Source organism: Urocitellus parryii, chromosome 4, assembly GCF_045843805.1.
Source record: "Urocitellus parryii isolate mUroPar1 chromosome 4, mUroPar1.hap1, whole genome shotgun sequence".
Classification (NCBI taxonomy): domain Eukaryota; kingdom Metazoa; phylum Chordata; class Mammalia; order Rodentia; family Sciuridae; genus Urocitellus; species Urocitellus parryii.
Genome location: NC_135534.1, coordinates 8,247,796 through 8,266,280, shown reverse-complemented (window position 1 = coordinate 8,266,280; position 18,485 = coordinate 8,247,796). Strand labels below are relative to the sequence as shown.

The 18,485-nt window shown below is 57.3% G+C and overlaps 1 protein-coding gene across 3 annotated transcripts; it reads right to left on the bottom strand.

Annotated features, from left to right (window-relative positions):
* Positions 1 to 4,330: 4,330 nt before the first annotated feature.
* Positions 4,331 to 18,204, bottom strand: Rasgrp2 (RAS guanyl releasing protein 2). Of its 3 annotated transcripts, XM_077797394.1 has the most exons (18): positions 18,113 to 18,204; positions 16,213 to 16,353; positions 15,432 to 15,534; positions 14,849 to 14,911; positions 14,571 to 14,663; positions 14,363 to 14,494; positions 13,446 to 13,596; positions 13,086 to 13,259; positions 12,828 to 12,944; positions 11,605 to 11,886; positions 10,773 to 10,850; positions 10,182 to 10,304; positions 9,765 to 9,880; positions 6,462 to 6,603; positions 6,191 to 6,227; positions 5,645 to 5,821; positions 4,565 to 4,628; positions 4,331 to 4,417 (listed from the first exon to the last, which is right to left on the bottom strand). In XM_077797394.1, exons 2-17 carry the CDS (start codon positions 16,283 to 16,285, stop codon positions 4,570 to 4,572), a joined length of 1,920 nt encoding a protein of 639 aa, XP_077653520.1. In that variant the 5' UTR covers positions 16,286 to 16,353; positions 18,113 to 18,204; the 3' UTR covers positions 4,331 to 4,417; positions 4,565 to 4,569. The 3 variants fall into 3 exon arrangements, with proteins under 3 accessions (XP_077653520.1, XP_077653519.1, XP_026252258.1); XM_077797393.1 differs by lacking the exon at positions 14,571 to 14,663; XM_026396473.2 differs by lacking the exons at positions 14,571 to 14,663; positions 18,113 to 18,204 and having other exon boundaries at positions 16,213 to 16,490.
* Between the last annotated feature and the right edge of the window lie 281 nt (positions 18,205 to 18,485).

The following is an 18,485-nucleotide window of genomic DNA, read 5'->3' as shown; positions in this document are numbered from 1 at the left end:
CCTTCCCCTCTGCTCCCCCCATAACCTCCTCTCCCCTTGGCTCCCCTCCCCCAGTAAAGCGAGTCCTCAGTGGTTCCCCCAGACCAAGCCTCTGGCCCCTGCTCCTTTCCTCTCCACTTCTCTCTCCTCTCCAGCCCCCTCTCCTTCTCCTCCCACGAAGCCCAGTTCCTCGCTGGTTTCTCCCCTGCAGACCCTTCACAGCACAACAGCTCACAGCCCCTCTGGCCCAGCACTGCTTCCAGCTCCTGGGGCTTGCAAAAACTGGGGACCCCTCTTCAGAGCCCCTCTTCACAGCCCTCTGGATGCCCCTCCTTCCCTCCCCATCCCTTCCCCCAACGACCCTCCCTCTAACCCCCCTCCATTCGCCCCAGCTCAGGGCCAATGCCCCCTTCCACAGGGAGCTTCCGATCGCCAAGCCCCCCCCCCCAGCAGCTTCGCCTCCTAGCTGTCACCCAGCCAGACCTCTCAGCTCGGCACCCCCGTCCCCCAATCCATCCTTCCTGCCTCCCCCGCCCCCTCCGATCGTTCCCCTCCCCCGATTAGCTCCCGCCCCCCGCCCGTCTCCGCCGCAGCCCCCCCTCCCGTACCTAGTTCTGGGGGCGCCAGGAGCAGGAGAGTAGGGATCAGAGCCCCGGGGACGCCCCGTCTCCGGCGGGTGGCAGAGCTGGGACCAGCGGGTTTGGCCGCCTCGCGCCTCTCTCGTTCCCAGCCGCGTCCCCGCCCGCCCCGCCGCGGTGCCGCTCTGAGGAGGATGCTCCGCGAGTCAGGGCGGCTGCTCCCGCCGCCGCATCCCTGCAACACCGACTGACGGCAGCATCAGCACCAGGGCCCGCCCCCCAGGCGCGCGCATTGGACCACGCTGCGCCAACGGACGAGGGGCGCAGCCAATGCGAAGGCGCAGAAGCCGCCAGTCCAGCGGCTCCACAGGCCCACCTCCCTCCCCCGCGCGGGACCCTGGCGTCCCGGCCCCAGGGCATCGGAGCTGTTCCCGGCCTCTCGAGGTCTTTAGTCCAGACGCCCGAGCCCCCAACCAAGCTGACTCCCAACCCAGCCTCAATGTCTTTTCTGGAAACCCAGGTGCCCTAGCTCCTCGTCCTTGGGTCGAGCCTTCAGGTCCTACGTCCTCCACACCTCAGCCGGCGGGTCCTGTGTGTCAGCGCCCAGGACTGGGACGAGCCGAAGGAGAGGCGGGGACCCGGACTTGGGGCACGGAGGGAACAGGACCGATGCGGGGCCTGAGCCGCAGCGCCCTCTGCTGGCTGCGCCCGGGGGCGGGCCACGGCTGAGAGGAGCCTAGGGAAGGGGACCCTGGCCGCTAGGGGCTTTTTCCAGCCCGGAGCCGCTCCCACTGCTGGGGGGGGAGGGCCTCCTAGCTGGGAGCCTCCAGAACCCAAGAGAGAAGATCCTTGGCGGGATAATGTGTAAGGCTGTGGGGAAGGGAAAGGCAGAGATGGGGGTGGGGTAAACCTAGGGGCTTGGGGTTTCCCAGCCCAGTCTCATGGGATTCCCAGGTCTGCCTAGGAGACAGGGCTGGGTTAGGAGTAAGTTTGGGGCTGGGATTGCGGCTACTCATGCGTGGTCACTGAGGGAAACTGGCAGCAGCCCCCTTCTCTGTTCTCCCCGCCAGCCCTGAGTTTCAGGTGTACTGGAGTGTGCGACGACAGCTCCATCACTCTGCATGCTGCGTTGAGGGTGGGGAGGGGACATCCTTTTCCTCACTCAGCCAAGAAAAGGTGGACCTAGCACCTAGTGTGTGTCCCACTAAGTAGGCTGGACACTGGCTTCTGAATGAGGCTGTGGTGTGTGTGTGTGTGTGTGTGTGTGTGTGTGTGTGTGTGTGTGTACGCTAGACCATTTTGCCAGCTCACTCCAGGACCCTGGTTCCTGTTGCAGGGTCTGTGATCTGCACAGCTGGTGGTAGTTGGCATCTCGTAGCCAGAGGCAGTGTACAAGAAGACACATTAAACCACTAATGCATGCATATGCACACCCAGCCAAACACGCTTATCTGTGCATACAGGCATTCCAAAGAGACACTGGGGACACCTGCAGAAACGCCCCATCATGGTAAGACATACTTACTCAAGAACACACACACCTGGGTACACTGGTGCCTTCACACTCAAAGGCAAATGCATGCTAAGGGGAACAGGTACCAACAGGCGCCCTGCCCACAGGGTCATCCTGCCCCTCTAAGTGCGTTATTAAGAGTGATTAATGACTGAGTAGATGAATGTGGACACTCCCACAGGGGGACTGTGAGAGGGTTAAAGGGGAACCCAGGTTGCAGGAGGTGTTTCCTAAGAGTTGGGAGGGAGACAGGTCCCGGACTTCAGGCCAGCTCTGACCTTGGAGAGACCCTCAAGCCATCCCCACCAAAGCCACTGGAGGAGCCAGAGAATGGGAACTGCTGAGTCAGGGCCTGTGGATGTGAAATCACCTCTCTGACCCCGCAGCCCACTGCCCCGCCCACCCCCACTGTGCCTCTTCCTGCAGCGGTCTCACACACGCCCACCCAGGCATCAGAGCAGAGAGGGACCACAGCTAGGTGCAGGGACAGCTCTCAGACCCTTCTAATGAGTCTGGGCAGGGAGGGAGGTCAAGGTGAGCACTTGTTTCCTGGCCACACAAGGCTTTGCCCATCAAGGGCAGAGAGGTCACCGGGTGGCTGCTGTGCCTCTCTGCCCTTCCCGCCACAGGGATGTCTCACAGAAAGGTCCTGGAGTCAGATCCCCAAGGCAGTTGGGACCCAGCACTTCAAGACACACACCCTAAACACGCAGGTGCCCTCCCACTGTGACTCGAGTATGTGAGAACACAAGCCCTTCTCCAGTGTGCACAGGTCAGTGGGGACACGGGGAGGGGACACACAGCAAATAGAGGGCATGTCCCTGCACACACACATACAGGCACACACCGCAAACGTGAAGCGCAGACATCCGATTCTGACACATGCAACCATGAAAAGACGGGCACACGTCACATCCCGGGCGGGGCAGACCTGAGCCCACAGACTCTCTCTCTCGCGCACACACACACACACACACACACACACACACTAGGAAGAGGCCGGGCTGGGGCTGGGGGTGGGAAGGGGAGCGACCAGGCTGCAGGGACGGAGGCGGCGCGGAGGCTGGCGGGCGGTGCAGGAGCTAGCTGCTCTTCACAACACAATCGCCGTCTGTTGTTATAGCAACTCAGCCCCCAAATCGTGAAACGGATATTACAGCCTCAAGAGGGGGGAAGGGCGGAAGGGGGCTGAGGACAGAGGCAGGGGCAAAGCAGGGGACCCAATGAGGGATAGGGCTGAAGACGAGATGTGACAGGGAGAGAGAAGGGGGTGACCCAAAATAAGGAAAAGGCCAGGAAGAGTGAGTTAGAGAAATCAGAGAGGGACACCAAGTGGGGGGATCCTTGGGGGTGCATTCACAGGGGAGCTGCTTCACAGGTAGGAGCTGGGAGTGTCTGTCTCCACCCTCAGGATAATTCCACAGTTGGAGGGTACCCCCCAATTTGGGTGGGCCTGGGGAGGTAGCTCCCATTCTCAGAGCTGCTGTCCAGCCCTTTCCACCCAGTCAGCCTTAAAAGTGGCCTTAGCCTTCTCCAGGTAGTTGTGACCCCCAAAACCTCCATGCTGCCAGCTCAGGAGGGAAGGAGGAGCTGGGGTGGGAGAGGCCTCCGGAGGCTGAGTGCAGGATCAATATGCATTTCCTCTGGAAGTCACTGTCCTTCCGGCTGGCAGCAGCACCAGGCCAGGAGGCGGCCTGACTGAGGAGCGCCCCCACCACCTGCCTGGAGGCACGCAAGCCCAGCAGGGGCCTGTGGCTGTGCATGCCCATCTGCCCACAGCAGCTAAACTGCCCTGGCCCTCCCAGGATTCCTGCAGTGAGCACCCTGTTGCTAGAAGTATTCAAGCAGGGGCTGAAAGGCCACCTGTCAAGCAATGTCATTCTGATTACAGGCCCAGGCCTCTGGTTATGTGTGACTACTGGGCCCAGCAGTTCTGGGGTGCAAAGACACACTAGTTTCAAGGTTTCAATCCCCAATATTCTGGACTTCTCAGATTCTAGACCCTCCCCAAGATTCTTGTATTCCAAGGTATTCTGGTTCTTAGGTCCTATTCCCCCAAATTCCAGCCACATGAAACCAGATCTCCCATGTCTCTCCGGCCACAAGACTGGCCCTGTAAGTACAGCCCCCCAGGATGCTAGGCTCGGATGGTCCAGGTTGATTACACGGGCCTTTTTATTCCATCTGGAAATACAAATATTCACAAGAGTCTGTACAACCTTAGGGACACTGTCCCCACCCTGCCCTCAGTACATGCCACCCTCACACCAAGCCCCAGAACCCCAGGCTCCCTGCTCTGGTCCAAATATTTTCTCGAGGCAGGAATGAGTCCTTGATACAGTCACAGCTGGAAAGAAAAAAAAAAAGTTATGAGGACACCCCCTTCCCCCGCAGCCAGGTGCAGGCCACCATTTAGATGGAGCACATTTCCCAGTGCCCCTTGCCCTGCTTTCTGCCCTCAGAGGGAGCTCAGGGCCACCCTGGGAGGACTCACCATCTTTACAGGTGGATGTCAAACACACCATCCTCCACTGCCTGCACCTCCTCCTCTCGGATCTCTGCAAGGAGGGAGGGTTTTCACAGAGCCCACTCCTGAGTCCCCATCCCTGGTGCAACCCTCCCTGTTTCATGGAAACACCCCCCTATCCGGAAAGCAGATCCATCCACCAAAAATCAATTCCCTAAATGACCAAACGACCCAATTTTCAAGGCACTTTTTCTAAGTTTTAGTTTTGCTGCAGCTTCCTCCACAGCCACAGATTTGTCTGAGCAATGAGCCTAAATGTCAATTTTGTGTAGTATTTCACATTTCAGACCCCAGCACTTCTGGAAGGCTCGATGCAAATGGTTTTATCTTTTCTATTTTTGAGGACAAATGCCCTGTGCCTGCCTCTGTTTTTGAGGACTTAGGCTAAAGCAAATGGCAATGGTCACCTGCCTTAGACCTCAGTTTAACATAGCTGTTCAAATGGTTCTCAGCAAAGTAATCATTTGGTAAACTGTCATTCATCCAACTGATCTAAAACCCTGGAGACCCGAAGAAAGCAGCCAGGAGGTTATCAGGACCAGGGACTTTTCTCTCAGTCAAAAAGCAGCTCAGGAGGCTGAGGCAGGAGGATTGCATGTTCAAAGCCAGCCTGGGCAACTTAGCAAGGCCTTAAGCAATTCAGTGAGACCTTGTCACTTAATAAAATACAAAATAGGGCTGGGCATGGGGCTCAGTGGTTGAGTGCCTGAGTTCAATCCTCAGTACCAAAAAAGGAAATGCAGGCAAATGGTTCATGTGATCCTTCCAATCCTTTGCCAATCCCTCTAACAAAATAAGAGGACAGAAGCCTCTTTCAGTTCATACTTTATAAATTAGGGTCCCTCTCCTGCCCAGCTTTGGAAGGTCAAGAGCTCCGTGGCTACCTTCTTGGCACCCTTACCAATGCTTCTTAATAATCCCACCAGCAATAAGAGAATGGCAAACTCTGGACTGAGTTCCTTCCAGGATAAATTAATAGGCTTAATAGGCTGCTACCACAGCCCGGCCTCCCTCCCTGTACAGGCCAGCCAGCTACGAGGCTCTTACCTGGGGGCCGGGAGCCGCGCCTTCCAGGGCGAGGCAGGGAGAAGCTGAAGGCCCGGTGGTGGGTGTGCGTCGGGGAGGGGGAGAGTGCAGAGCCCTCCAGGCTCACACTCTGGGCCCTGCGACGGCACTCCACTGACAGGCGGTCCTTGCACTGCTTGTGGCAGTTCACGCCACAGGCTGAGGGATGGAAGAACCCCACCACGGTCACTGGTGGGAAAACCCTCCATCCCATCCTGCAGCCCTGCACTTCTCCCCAGGTTCCTTCACTCTGGAGCAGCCGCCTCACCAAAATAAGAGTCCCTTCCAAGCTGTTCCTTTCATTCTAATTGCCAGCCTCTCCCCTCAAAAGTTCTTTGCTCCTAAGCAGCTGCCTCACCAAAATAGCCACTCTCTTAAAAGCCAACCCTTCACATCCATCAGCATACCCCGCTGCTTCCAAAGTGCGTCGCTTCGTGGCAACTGCTTCACCAAACTACAACTTCCTACCCAGAAACGAATTCTCCAAAACACCTCGGCCCAGCAGCCCCGCTATTCAGTCCATCTTACCTCGACATTTGAGGCCCTGCTTGTAGATGCCCAGGATCTGCAATAGAGGAGGAGACCGTGCTGGGAGTAGGGGCTTAGAGGTGAGGTCTCCCTCTGTCTTCCCGAGGGCAGGGACTGGAGCCTTAGAACCCGCCTCGGCCCGGGGGACAGAACAAGAGGAGAAGAGGCAGATGGGATTGACCAGGTTTGCCTGGGCCTGGACGGCTCTGGCAGGGGCGGGGCCGACAGGGAGGGCGGGGCTTGGGTGGAGTTGGGGAGCTGGGGGGCTCACCAGGGCCTTGCAGTGGCGGCAGGCGACAGGGCGCAACGAGTTGCTTTCCTGGAAGTTGTGTACGAAGCCCATGCGGCCTCCTAGCACCGAGCTGGAGCGCAGGAAGTAGGAGACCATCTCCTCCCGGCTAATGCAGCCATCCCTGGTGGGGAGGGGCGCCTGAGCTCCGGCCTCCTCCTCACTGTCCGCCACCGGCCTCGCCCACCCCACCCCCCTGGGGAACTCCCAGCCACCAGGTCCTCGCGGAACTCAAGTTTTGCACCTTTGGTACAGGGAAGAGAAAATCGGCTAGACCAGGAGCTAGACAGATGTAGTAGCTGCCACTAACTAGTCGTGTAGTCTCTGGCAAGTCACTGGTGAGGGTTTCCTCCTCCCTGACTGCACACTTCGCAGCTGGTGGGTCAACTGAGAGCGCTGAGCTCTTCCCCAAGGGATCTCAGCCTGTGGCTCCCAAAGTGTGCTCTGCGCAATGCCTCTCCCTTGCATTCTGGGGCCAGGTGAGATTGGGGGAAGCAATACCCGGCTCACTCTTTCTTGCATAATCCCACAGGAAAGACGCCTTTGCTCCAGGGCTTCCCTCCTATCCCAGGGTTTAGGGCAGAGCCCCCTTTCTTATTTATTTTAGGGGAGGAAGGAGCCTGTATTCTGGACGCAGACCTCAGTTCAAATTCCAGACTGCCTCCTGGCCATGTGACCTGTGCTGGTTAGTCTCCCTGTGCCTTGCTTCCACTATCTACGCAGGGACATACTTCCTATGCCTGGTAGGATTTTCCTGAGAATTAAATGAGATCATGCATAAAAGTGTCCATGTGCGTAGTAGGTCCTCAGCCACCAACAGTGATTTCCATCAGGGCTGGTCCTGGTTTTGGAACTGCCACCCACCATGTTGGGGGTTCCATAATGTGACCCAGGTGATCCTTCCAATCCATGGAGCATTGGGAACAACTGGCCATTTAGAAAAATATACAATTCATGTCAACCTCATACTGCAGGCGAAAATTACACTCTGACTGAATGAAGAACATTGATAAAAAATAAAAAGTATACATGTATCTGAAAAGATATAAGAGAATTGTGTTGTAATCCTTTCTACACATAACACAAATTCAAGGAGTCCTAAGGGAAAAGACTGACATATTGGACACACAAATTTTTTTTTAAATTTTATATGGAAAGAGACAACATAGAGGACACACAGGGAGAAAATATTCAACACATCCAACAGCAAAAGGTTAATATCCATTAACAGAGATTCTAAAAACCAATGAGAAAAAGACCAACAAACCAAGTAGGACACTGGTCAAAGAATATGAACAGGCAGTTAACAAAAGAAATATACGTGGCCCCAATCACATTAAAGAAATGCACATTTATCCAAGACACCGTTTGCCAATGAGACTGGCACGACTGTCAGGCTTATTACAGCGTCCATTCTTGGCAAGGAAGTTAGGACTCAGGCTGCGGATGGGGGTGCGGACTGGTACAACCTTGTGTGAGGTCAGCTTGGCAGGCTCTCTCCTAATTTAGAATGTGCATATCTTTTGATCCAATTATCCCCACTTCTAGGAATTTCTCCTACAGAAATACTGGCCTGAGTGCATGGGTACAAAGATGTTCACAGCAGTGTGGCGTATAATTATAGAAAGACACTGGAACGGTCTACATGGCCACCAGCAGGAGGATGGGTAGGAGAACGCCGGCCCAGCCACGCAGGGCAGCACTCTGCAGCTGCTCTAAAGCATGAGGTAGTTCTACATGAATCCACACAGAAAGAGGTCCATGATGGAGTGGGAACAAAGACCAAGGACAAAAATCGGGGGGGGGGGTACAATTCCTTCAAGAGGGTGATTGAAAAAAAAAAAGAAAGAGAAGCCCACTGCTACAGATACCTAGATGCTCTTAAAACTAGATCAAAAAGTTTAAACGCATACGTGATTTTGCAAGAACGACATGGAAACCCTCAGGTTCCAGAAACAAAGAGCTCCAGGAGGAAGCAGCGAGCTGGGCTAGTCCTGGGAGGGCGAGGCGGGTCTTTCTTTTCCTTTGGGTCCTGGGAATAGAACCCAAGGTCTTGTGCATGCTAAGCACACACCCTACCTCTGAGCTGCAACCACAGCTTCCAGGCTTTCCCTCTTTGTGAGCTGGCCGCTGGGGCTTGATACCCAGTGGGTGCTGGGCACTAGGCCCGGGAAGCAGGCACGAGGTAGAATTAAGGCTGAGCTGGGCCTGGAGCTGGGCCTCCAGGGTCTTAAAGGACCCCAGCCTCACTGCTGCTGCCTCAGCTCTGGAACAAGAAACAAAGCGACCACAACAAAGCCACTGGCAGGACTGGATTTATACTATAATCCCATTTGTCCATAAAACACACACCACACAAAGTCTTCATGTATTTCAACCTGTAGAAAGACTGGAAGGACACATATATTGCCCAACCATTAACATTGCTCACCTGTGGGGAGGAGGAGGGGACGTTCACTTCTTACTACCTGATTTTTTTTTTTTAACCTCAGATTATTGTCATGTGGAAATCATGGAACGACAGACTGTCAGGCACAGTGACATATGCCTACACTCCCAGCAACTCCAGAGGCTGAAGTAGGAGGATCATAAGTTGGAGGCCAGCCTCAGCAACTTAGCCAGGCCCTATTTCAAATCTCAAAATTAAATAATGAAAAAGGCTGAGTATAGAGCTCAGTGGTACAGCATGCTGGGTTCAATCCCGGGTACCAAACCAAAAAAAAAACAAAAACAAAAACAAAAGAACATAGTTTTGAAATACAGGTCACATTTAAAAATAAATGATGGACCTAGGATGGTCGGGATATTTTCTTCAGGGGTTTGCCTGCTCAGCAAAAATGGGGCATAGACATGGTTGCTGGGGGCATGTTTAACCTACTTCAGAGAACCAGATGTTTTTCCAAATTGTCAGCATATGAATTGTGGATAAGCAAGTGGGTGCTGCTAATTACAGGCCTTTCTTATCTATTCATTAAAACTGGCTACCCAGGAGCTCGACTTGCCTACACTTTTGCCAGCTGTAAGCTCCACAAATAAAATAGTATTTATGTAGCAATGGTCCCCAAGCCTCAGTCTTTGCAAGATTTGGGTGGAGCCCTCCTCTGTCTGAATTAGTGAGGTAAAGCTGACCTCCTGCCACCCACGAAAAATCAAGGAGCCCCTCCCAGCATGGGCAGCTTCCCGGCCAAGGTCCTCTGGTCCAGTGGCCTCACCCTACAGAGGAAACTGAAGCCTTAGGGGAAGGGAGCCGGGCTGCCTGCCCCCCCAGCCCCCAGTCCTCCTCACTGGTTCTGGTCCAGGTCCCCAAAGGCGCTGAGATAAGGGAAGTTGCCGCGGATGATCTGGAACTCTTCTTGTGAGATGTGGCCGTCCCCATCGACATCAAAGTTCCGGAACACAGACTGGGGGTACAGAGAGGGACATGAGGGGCAGAAGAGGGGAGAATAAAAGGAATATCAGGGCCCATCTCTTCCCACAGACCTGTATTATGAAGGGCACCTCCCTTGTCCACACGCCCACCCCGTCTGCACCTCAGCTCCGTGCACTAGCCTGCTCTGCCTTGTGCCTCCTGGGGACAGAGCACTGGCCCTTGGACATGCACTGGTGGTGGCTCCCAGGGCAGCTCTAGCAAAACTGCCCTTTACTAGCTGCAGCATCCAAGCAGACTTGTTTCTCACGCGGCTCGGGCTCCGGGAGTCTCACCTCCACCATCTTCTCTATGTGCTCCACCACAAGGGCCTGGTCCAGCTTGGGCTTGGCGGCCGAAGTCCACTCCTCTAGCACTGGGGGCCGGGGAGGTGGGGTGCAGCTGGTAGGGCTAGTTGGCTGTGGGAATGGACAGGACCATACTAGGGCCGAAGGTGGAAGAGCCAAGGCCCAGGGGAACAGAGGGATCCTTAGAGGAGAGGGGAACCTGCCCAAGGCCTGCCCAGAACTCCTCTGTCCGGCAAGCAAGTTGGTAGAGTAGTTTCAAAGAGCTCCTCCTGCTAGGTGCAGTGGAGCACACCTGTAATCCCAGAGGCTGGGGAGGCTGAGGCAGGAGAATCACAAATTCAAAGCCAGCCTCAGCAACTTAGCAAGTCCCTAAGCAAGTGAGTGAGACCCTGTCTCAAAATCAAAAATAAAAAGGACTGGGGATGTGGCTCAGTGGTTAAGCATCCCTGGGTTCAATCCCTGGTATGGAAGAAGGAGAAGGAGAAGGAGAAGGAGAAGAAGACGGCGGCTTCTTGTCCTCACACCCTGGGATTCTCAGTGGGACAGACAGAGTGGGGAAGCAGGCAGCCCCTCCCTCACCGAGGACTTGGAGCGTGGTTCCCGCTGCAGAGACAGCTGGTACAGCTCATCCTCCGTCTGATACTGATCCAGAGATACCTAGGGTACACAGGTCTGGTCAAACACTCTGGTCTCTGCTACTCTCAGGAGCTCCAGTCTAGGGTCACAGGGCCACCTAGAGGCTATCATCAGCTCAGATCCCAGTTAGACTCAGGACAAAGCATGGCCTAGAATACACCCCAGCAACCCCCACGCCAGCCTACACAGAGATCAGAACACAGCCTGGCCCTGAACCGGGTACTCAATGCACTGCTAAGACTCTAGTCAAGAGGCCAATTCAGAACAGCCTGACTGACATTCATCCAGAATCCAGCTCAGGTTTCAACCCTGATGCCCATCCAGTCTAGAAGCAACTAAGAATTCACTCCAAACCTTCACACTTAAGCCTAGGTCCAGTATCCAGAACTAGCCAGCTCTAGCCCAGAACCTGATTCCCATTCTAGATCTCCTGACCCAGTACAATGTCAAGTTCAGAATGTCACTCAGAGGACAGGAATAACTATATTAGAAACTACCTCTGCTGGCAGAATCCAGAGCTTGACCCCAGACTTTGAACACCTCCAGAAATTGGACCCAGGACACACGCCCAGCCTCAAGCCAGCCCACAGTCCTCCTGCCTGCCTCAATACCAGACCTCAGGTCCCAGCCCTGACCATAGTCTGCAACCCATCTCAGCTCAGTTCAGGCTCCAGAGCCCAGGAGGATCTCCGTTCCTTGAGCAGAACCCATAACCCAAGGCCAAGCCCACAGCCAGGACCAGGGACAGCTGTCAGGCCCAAGAGCCGTCCCTCACCGTGAGCAAGCTCAGCAGGTCAGGGTTGGCCTGCACGGGAGGCCGCAGGCTGGTCACCATGGCCAGCTCCTCCAGGATGCTGAAAAGCTGTTTCATCTTGGCCCCATTGAGCCGGGTCCGAGCAGAGTCCAGCCAGTCAGGCAGTGCCAGCTGCAGGGCCACCAGGTCCTTGAGGTGGACGCCCAGGATGGGGAAGCGGAAGCCCACGCAGGCTGCCAGCCGGCGCCGGTAGTTACCGTAGTTGCCTGTAGCTGTCACTAGTTCCGTCAGACCTTCCCAGAGCTGGGGAACAAAGGGCAAAAGATCACACCCCCCCACACACTGGACCATCCTCCCCACATCACCCTGGAGATGTGGAAAAAGATGAGTCAAGGACACCGGATGGAGAAAAGGTTAAATTCCCCTTATCATCCCCCTTCACCTGCTCGCGAGTTCAAAGCAACATCTGCTGCCGAGTACCACACCTGCACACCAATACTGGGCACAGGATGCCACCAACATTTAACGGAAAAAGAAACTGAGGCTCAGGGAGGTGAGGTGGCACAGGCCAACGAACTGGGAGGATGCTGCCAGCTCTACAGTCGGTAACAGGAAGAACTGGCACACTCCCAGATGTCCCATGACAGAACAGATGCATAAATTGGGGTGGACTTACAATAGCAAATGGTCTGAAAACAAAAATGAATGAATGACTGCTCCATATGACAGGATGAAAAGACTCTCCCCCCCCCCAGTGGAAAGACAGGGCAAGACAAAAAATAACACAGGACATGATTTTGCTCATAGGAGATTGTAAAAGGGGCACCCCAAATCCCCATTAGATGTAAAGCTACAAAGAAAAGTGAAGTCACTGTCACAAAAGTCATAACGTTGGCTGCCTCTGGTGGCGAGGGAATAAGGTGCTAGGGTCTCTGCCCCTAAGCTGCACCCCTGGCAAGGCTCTCTCTACCTTGGCCTGGATGCTGGTTACCCAGGTGTCTTCTTTATAATTTTTCTTTAAACTGTTCGCACGTTCTACGAGCTTTCCTGTGTCTATATTACCCACTATGTTTAAAAGAAGAAAGAACAAGCTTTGGGGTCAGGCTGACCTGTGGGTCCCCCCCCCATCACCAGCATTATGCAACCCCTCCAAGACTCAGTTTCCCCAACTGTCAAATGAGGATGGTGGCACTCAGCCCCCACCACTGGGGAGCATAGCACAGGCCCTCCCCCATCCCAGGCACCTTGATGGTTTCAGGGCCAACGTGATTGTGGGTCTCCTTGAGGCGGGAGATGGAACTGTGGCTCAGGCCCCCAACCACTGCCATCAGAGTGTTGAAGTTCTGCAGCTGGAGCAGCTTCTGAGAGGGCAATGGAGAGGGGAGGCAATGAGTCAGGAGTTGAGGCAGCCTTGGTGGGGAGGAGGCGGTGGCTGCGGATGAAGGATGGACTTGGCCTGCCTAGCCGCAGGGAGGCGGGGGCGATGGGGGAGAGGCGGGCACCTCAGCCACGTGGACGAAATGTGTGATGACCAGCGCCCGCTGAGGAGCTGTGGGCTTGCTGAGGACCATAAGCTGCACCCACTGCGAGACACTGTTGAAGAGGGAGATGAATCGCTCTAGGACGGGGTTGTCCACGGTGCAGCCATGAGTCACGAAACTGTGGTAGTCCTGGAACTGGGGGCAGGTGGAGCAGCCTCAGCACCTGGCTGGCCCCTCTCCCTGCAGATGACCACGCCTCGCCCTCCTCTGATGAATCCCCCTGGCCTTCCCTGTGACCCATCCTGCCCCAGAGACCCTGTCCCTCCTGGAGCCCCCTTCCCAGCCCACACTTGACCCCAACCACAAGCCCTGGGGCCACACCAGGATCTTGCAGAAGGAGCGATACTCCAAGTAGGTGAGGTGCTCCGCCAGCTCCAGGGGCTCCAGGTGGTCGAACAACAGGGACATCTTGCGCTTTTTCTGTCCCACGGGGTTCCGCTGGGTCACCTGGCGCTTCCACTTGTAGGTGGGGCTGAGGGGGCAGGGGAAGTGAGCCCTGTGCTGGGGACACCCCCTCTCCTGTGGCCCCACATTCACGCAGACACGCCACTCGGGCTGACTGGGGAGCCACTGTGCTAGGCACGAACGGCCCTCGTCCCGCCAGGCCTTCCACATCTCCGCCTGTCACACACTCGACACACATTTATGGACAACGTACTCTGTGCCAGGCACTGCACTAGGCGCTGGGATACAGAGGTGAGCAAGACACGGTTCCTGCCCTCGAGGAGCTCACAGTCCACTGAGGGAGACAGACACAGAAACACACGATCACCGGACAGCGTGACACATGTACCGAGGCTTTTGCACAGGAGTCTGTCCAGAGTGCCATGGGAAACAGGAGGGAGCAACAAGCTCTGCCCTGGAAGAGCCCAAGCCCTCAGAGCCTGCAGACTTCACACCTGAGCCAAGTCTTGGTGGCACGGAGAAGGAGACAAGGGCAATGACAGGAGCGGAGCACCATGGTGGGGAAGGATGCAGGCGATGAACCCGGTGTAGCCAAGGTATGAGGCGCGTGGGATGGGCAGTGGGCCGTGGGAGATAAGGCAGGAACACCAAGTTGGCTGGAGGCCGTGAAAGGCCTCCGTGGCCAGACAGGCATTTCAAAGGCGACAGGGAGCCATGGAAGGTCTTTAAGCAAGAGAGTGACATGACCCTCACTCATTCAATTCAACAGACATTTATTATTAAGTGCAGATGGTGTAGGATGTTGAGTCCCCCCCTGAGGTCCCCCCACGCACACGCTCTCGATGTCGATGAGGCTGCTGTGCCGCCTGTTTCCTTCTTGGTCTAGCAGAGCCTTCAGCTCCTTGATCTGCTCAGCCAACTCTGGGTTCAAGTCAAACTCTGCTGGGAATGCTGAGATCCAGTACCTGGTTAGAGGGGCGGAGTCACACAAGGCCGAGCTTCCCAAGCTCTGCGTCCCCAGGTGGGCAGCACCACTGGAACTGGAGTCTTCCAATGAGAGGGACAGAGGGGTTCCCCCTCTCCCAGCTCTTTCCTTCCCCAAGGTTACAGAGCCTCTTGAGACATCCACCCGCACTGAGCAAAAAGGAAGAGAAAGACCTGGTGGAGGAAGCGGGCAGCCTGTAGCAGCAGAGCCCACCTGGACAGAGCCAGGAATTAAAACCCACATGAGCCAAGGGCACGAGGTCCCCTCCTCTGGCCCGTCTGAAGACAGAGAGAAAGGAGCCAGAGAAGGGACCAGGACCTGGAGGAAGACTCACCTGACCAGATGGCAAGTTTTCACCTGCAGTGAATTGGAGTTGTCCTTCCGGGATTGTTGGTAGGTAAAGGGGAGTTAAGGAAAACAATCAGGAGCCTGACTTTAAGAAGGGAGGCAGGGGCGGTCTGAACACTCATGGAGCTAGGGGCGGGGCCTGGGCTCGCAGCGGGGGATGGGACGCCCCCTCTGGAAAGCGGCTGAGGGCAGAGCCTGGGTTCTGGGAAGATGCTCAGGGTGGGGCATGAGCTCTGGTCGGGGCACAGGTCAGGGTGGAGGGGCAGTTTATTCGAGAGGCTGAGAGTGGGGTCTGGGCCCTGAGAGGCAAGAGGCCACCCAGTTGAGGATCAGAAGAAGCCAATCTTAGACTCTGAGAAGGTGAGGGCAAGACCTAGGCCAGCAAGAGTTATGATGGGAGGAAAGCTGCAGAACCTAGACCCTAGAGGGAGAAAGGGCCAAGCCTGGATCCTGGCATATAGGAGGAGCCTGCACTCTAGGGCTGAGGCTCATTCTCCATCTAAGCTGCGCAGTGGAGTTCGCTCAGAGACTCCAACATCAGGGGCCGGGGCGAGGCCCGCGAAGGATATATGTGGAGCAGTTTTGCAGCCAGCTGAGAGGAGGGGATGTACCAGGGATGCATCATGAGGAACATGCGTACCAGCTGCGGGTCCCGCACCTTCCCGGAGTCATCTAACTCGGAAGGGTCAAAGAGAAGCGGGTTGACCCTTGGTCCTCAAGCTCTGATCCTGAAGCCCTAGCCTGCAGCCCTCAGGTATCAGGACTCTTGGGCTGCACTCTTGACCCAGCCAACCTCCTGCTTTCCCAGGACTCCGAAACCAAGAGGCAAATTAAAAAGAAAAGGTGGGGTAAAGAAGGGTAAGAAAGTGCCCAAGGAGCCGGAGGGAGCGTCCAAGCCGGCCCGGCCCATCGGTCCATCGTCCGGAGGGGAACCAGCTGGGGCGGAAAGAGCCTGGGTTCCCCGGGGGTCAAGAATCCAGAGGTCATTTCCTGAGCGCAGGGGGAAGGGGCACCCCTTCACCCGCTCAGCCCCCCCACCCCGCATCTGCCGGAAACAGCTTCCAGGCCAGAGATAGCAAGTTCCTCCGGATCCCGCCGAGAGAGAGATAATGTCCCCGCGTATATCAAAGTCTGGGACCCTGGCCCTCCCTTCGCCCCCGGCTCAGGAAGACTGAAGAAGGGAAACATTCATCTGGTTGAAGCGTGGGCACCTCTCTGCCCTGTGATAAAGACAGGCTTCCATTAAGGAGGCTGCTGGATGGGAAGGGTGGGTGGGTCCCAGCCAAGGGTCTGCCCTGGAAAGTAGGGGCGCGGGCTTAGGCTCGGGACTGTGCCTTCCCTGCCACTCACCAAAGGCTTCGATGCAGCCGCGGAGCAGCTCCTCCACTGTGCAGCCCTTGTCGAGGTCCAGGGTGCCCGCCATCGCTGCCGGGGCCGGTGGGCTGGGCCCAGGCTACGCTCCGGAAGCTTCCCCAAGGGGCTCAGACCGATCTGTCCCAGGAGAAAGGCAAAGCGGGAGTCTGCGGAGGCGCGAACCAGGGGAGCGGCCCGGGGGCAGGACGGGGCGGGGCGGGCACGCCCCCTGCTGGCAGGGGCGGAGCAGTCTTCCGCGGCCACCCCGGGGGTAAACGGTCAGGGCCCAGGATGGTGCAACCCTCTAGTTGGGAAATGGACCCGCAGAGAGGCTTCCGGCCCATCCTCCGAGTCGCGGGAGGGTCTAAGGGCTCCACGGGGATGAGGACCATCCCGGACTCCTGGGGTTGGTTGGTTGGTGTCCCAGCCCCCTTCAGGCCCTCTTGTCGCGCCTGCTCCCCAGAAGCACCTGCAGCACCCCGCAGCTCGGCTGTGCGCCCCTCCCGCTTCCCTCCCTCCACAGCTTCCCTTCCCCCGCAGGGTTATTTTGGGAACCCAGAGCCTGAGGGGACCTCGGAGGAATTTCTCCCTGGGATGGGAGGGTGAGGAGAGAACCCAGGCGTCCTGCCCGCGTCGCCCCCTCCTAGGCGCCCGGCGAGGGGAGGCGGGGCTGAGGCGTCCCCCAGGGGCCTGCCCTTGGGGAGGCGGGCTGTAGTGCCGAGGAACATTCCTGTGGGGGGGCGGCTCCAGCCCGGAGGCGTCAGCGGGAAGCCTAAGCCTGGGAACCGCGCGCTCCCTAGTCAACTCCACGAAGGCCCCAGGGGTCCCGGCTCAGCCCTTCCTCAGGGCCTTCTTCCTCCCCAGCCCTGGGTCCTCATTCTGCACTGGCGAATCGTGAGCGCACACAGTAGGGTGCCCAGAAGGGGGCGCTAGCGCTGTGGGGGTGGCCATTGCGGGCCTGACACCAACAGCAACTTGGCCATTGACGGGGGCTAGACGCACCCATGCAGGGACAGACACTCATTCCATGCCCAAGTTATATTCTGGAGGCCAGGGACCTACATTAGGTGCAAGCCCCATCTCCCACACACCAGGGCCACAAAGCACCTGCCTCCTACCCTCGGTCTCACACACAATGGCACCCACGCCCTGCGCACACCTACACTGAGAACCCCTAGGCACACACACATTCCCAGCTCATCCACCCTAGAACTCAAATCCGAGGACGAGGTCGCCTCCCAGACCTGCTGTTCACTTGAGCCAAACCAACCTCTAGTTTCTGGTCACAGTGGCGCTGACATCCCCACACGTGTGCACACACGCAAAACAGTATGTCTCCACGCATGTACTCTCCCACACACAGGCACACACCCCCGTGGGCGCGCACACGCCCATTCTGCCGCCCCTCCCCCTTCATCTGCGTCCAGGGCCAGCCCCGCAGCCCCAGCGCCCTGACTCCCCTGACCCTGGCAGAGCCTTGCCCCAAAGAAAGGTACCCCGCCCCTTCACGTACTCCCCCATTCTGGGGTAGGGGGCTCCTCTACGGAGTTATTGAGCTGACTTTTCCTTGCAGTCACCAGAGCTGTCTCCCCCTGGCTCTGCTGCTTCCATGCTGTGTGACCTTGAGAATCACTTGGCCTCTCAGCCTCAATTTTCCAATCTGTTAAATGGGGACTAGTAGGGAAAGGTCAGACTGAGAGATGTAGCAGGGAAGAACTGGGTGCACTGTAGAAGACCCCCCTCCCGCAGGTAGTCCAGAGCGATGCAGCTCTCCTACCCCGGACAGGGACCGCAGACTCCCCACCCATCCGCCACCCCAACCTGGCCGCGCCGCCCTAAGGGACCTAGTGGCCGCGCCCTCCTCCGCTCAGCGCCCCGCCCGCGCTCGCTCACTCACTGTTGGGACCCGCCGCACCCGGTCCGTCCGGCCACCTCGGTGCGCTCCCGCCCGCCGACCTCGCTGCGGCTGCGGCTCCAACCCGCTCTCCGCGCCGCGGCCCAGCTCCCTGCCGCCCCGCCCCCGCGCCGCAGCCGCCCCCTCCCCTCCCCTCCCTGCCCCTCCCGCCCCTGCGCCGGGCTCCGCACCGCCGGCTGCGCCTTCTCCACCGGGGCTCCCCCTCGCCCCGCACGCGGCGGTCCCTGCGGCAGCTTAACCCCTCCCCTGCCACGCCGCCCCGGACGCCGGCGCCGCAGGCTGGGGGCTGAGCCCCCAGACGCGCCAAGGGTTGGCAAACGGAGGGATGAGGGGGCGGGGGACTAATCTAAAAGCC

What these genes read in the sequence shown, in the direction of transcription:
- Rasgrp2 (XM_077797394.1), bottom strand. Translation starts at nt 16,285, where the DNA reads ATGGCGGGCACCCTGGACCTCGACAAGGGCTGCACAGTGGAGGAGCTG. An exon ending in CGGCTGCATCGAAGCCTTTG is followed by an intron (nt 15,535 to 16,212) that starts GTGAGTGGCAGG and finishes CTTCCGAGTTAG; the next exon opens with ATGACTCCGGGAAGGTGCGG. An exon ending in TTGGCCCTGAAACCATCAAG is followed by an intron (nt 11,887 to 12,827) that starts GTGCCTGGGATG and finishes TTTGTTCCCCAG; the next exon opens with CTCTGGGAAGGTCTGACGGA.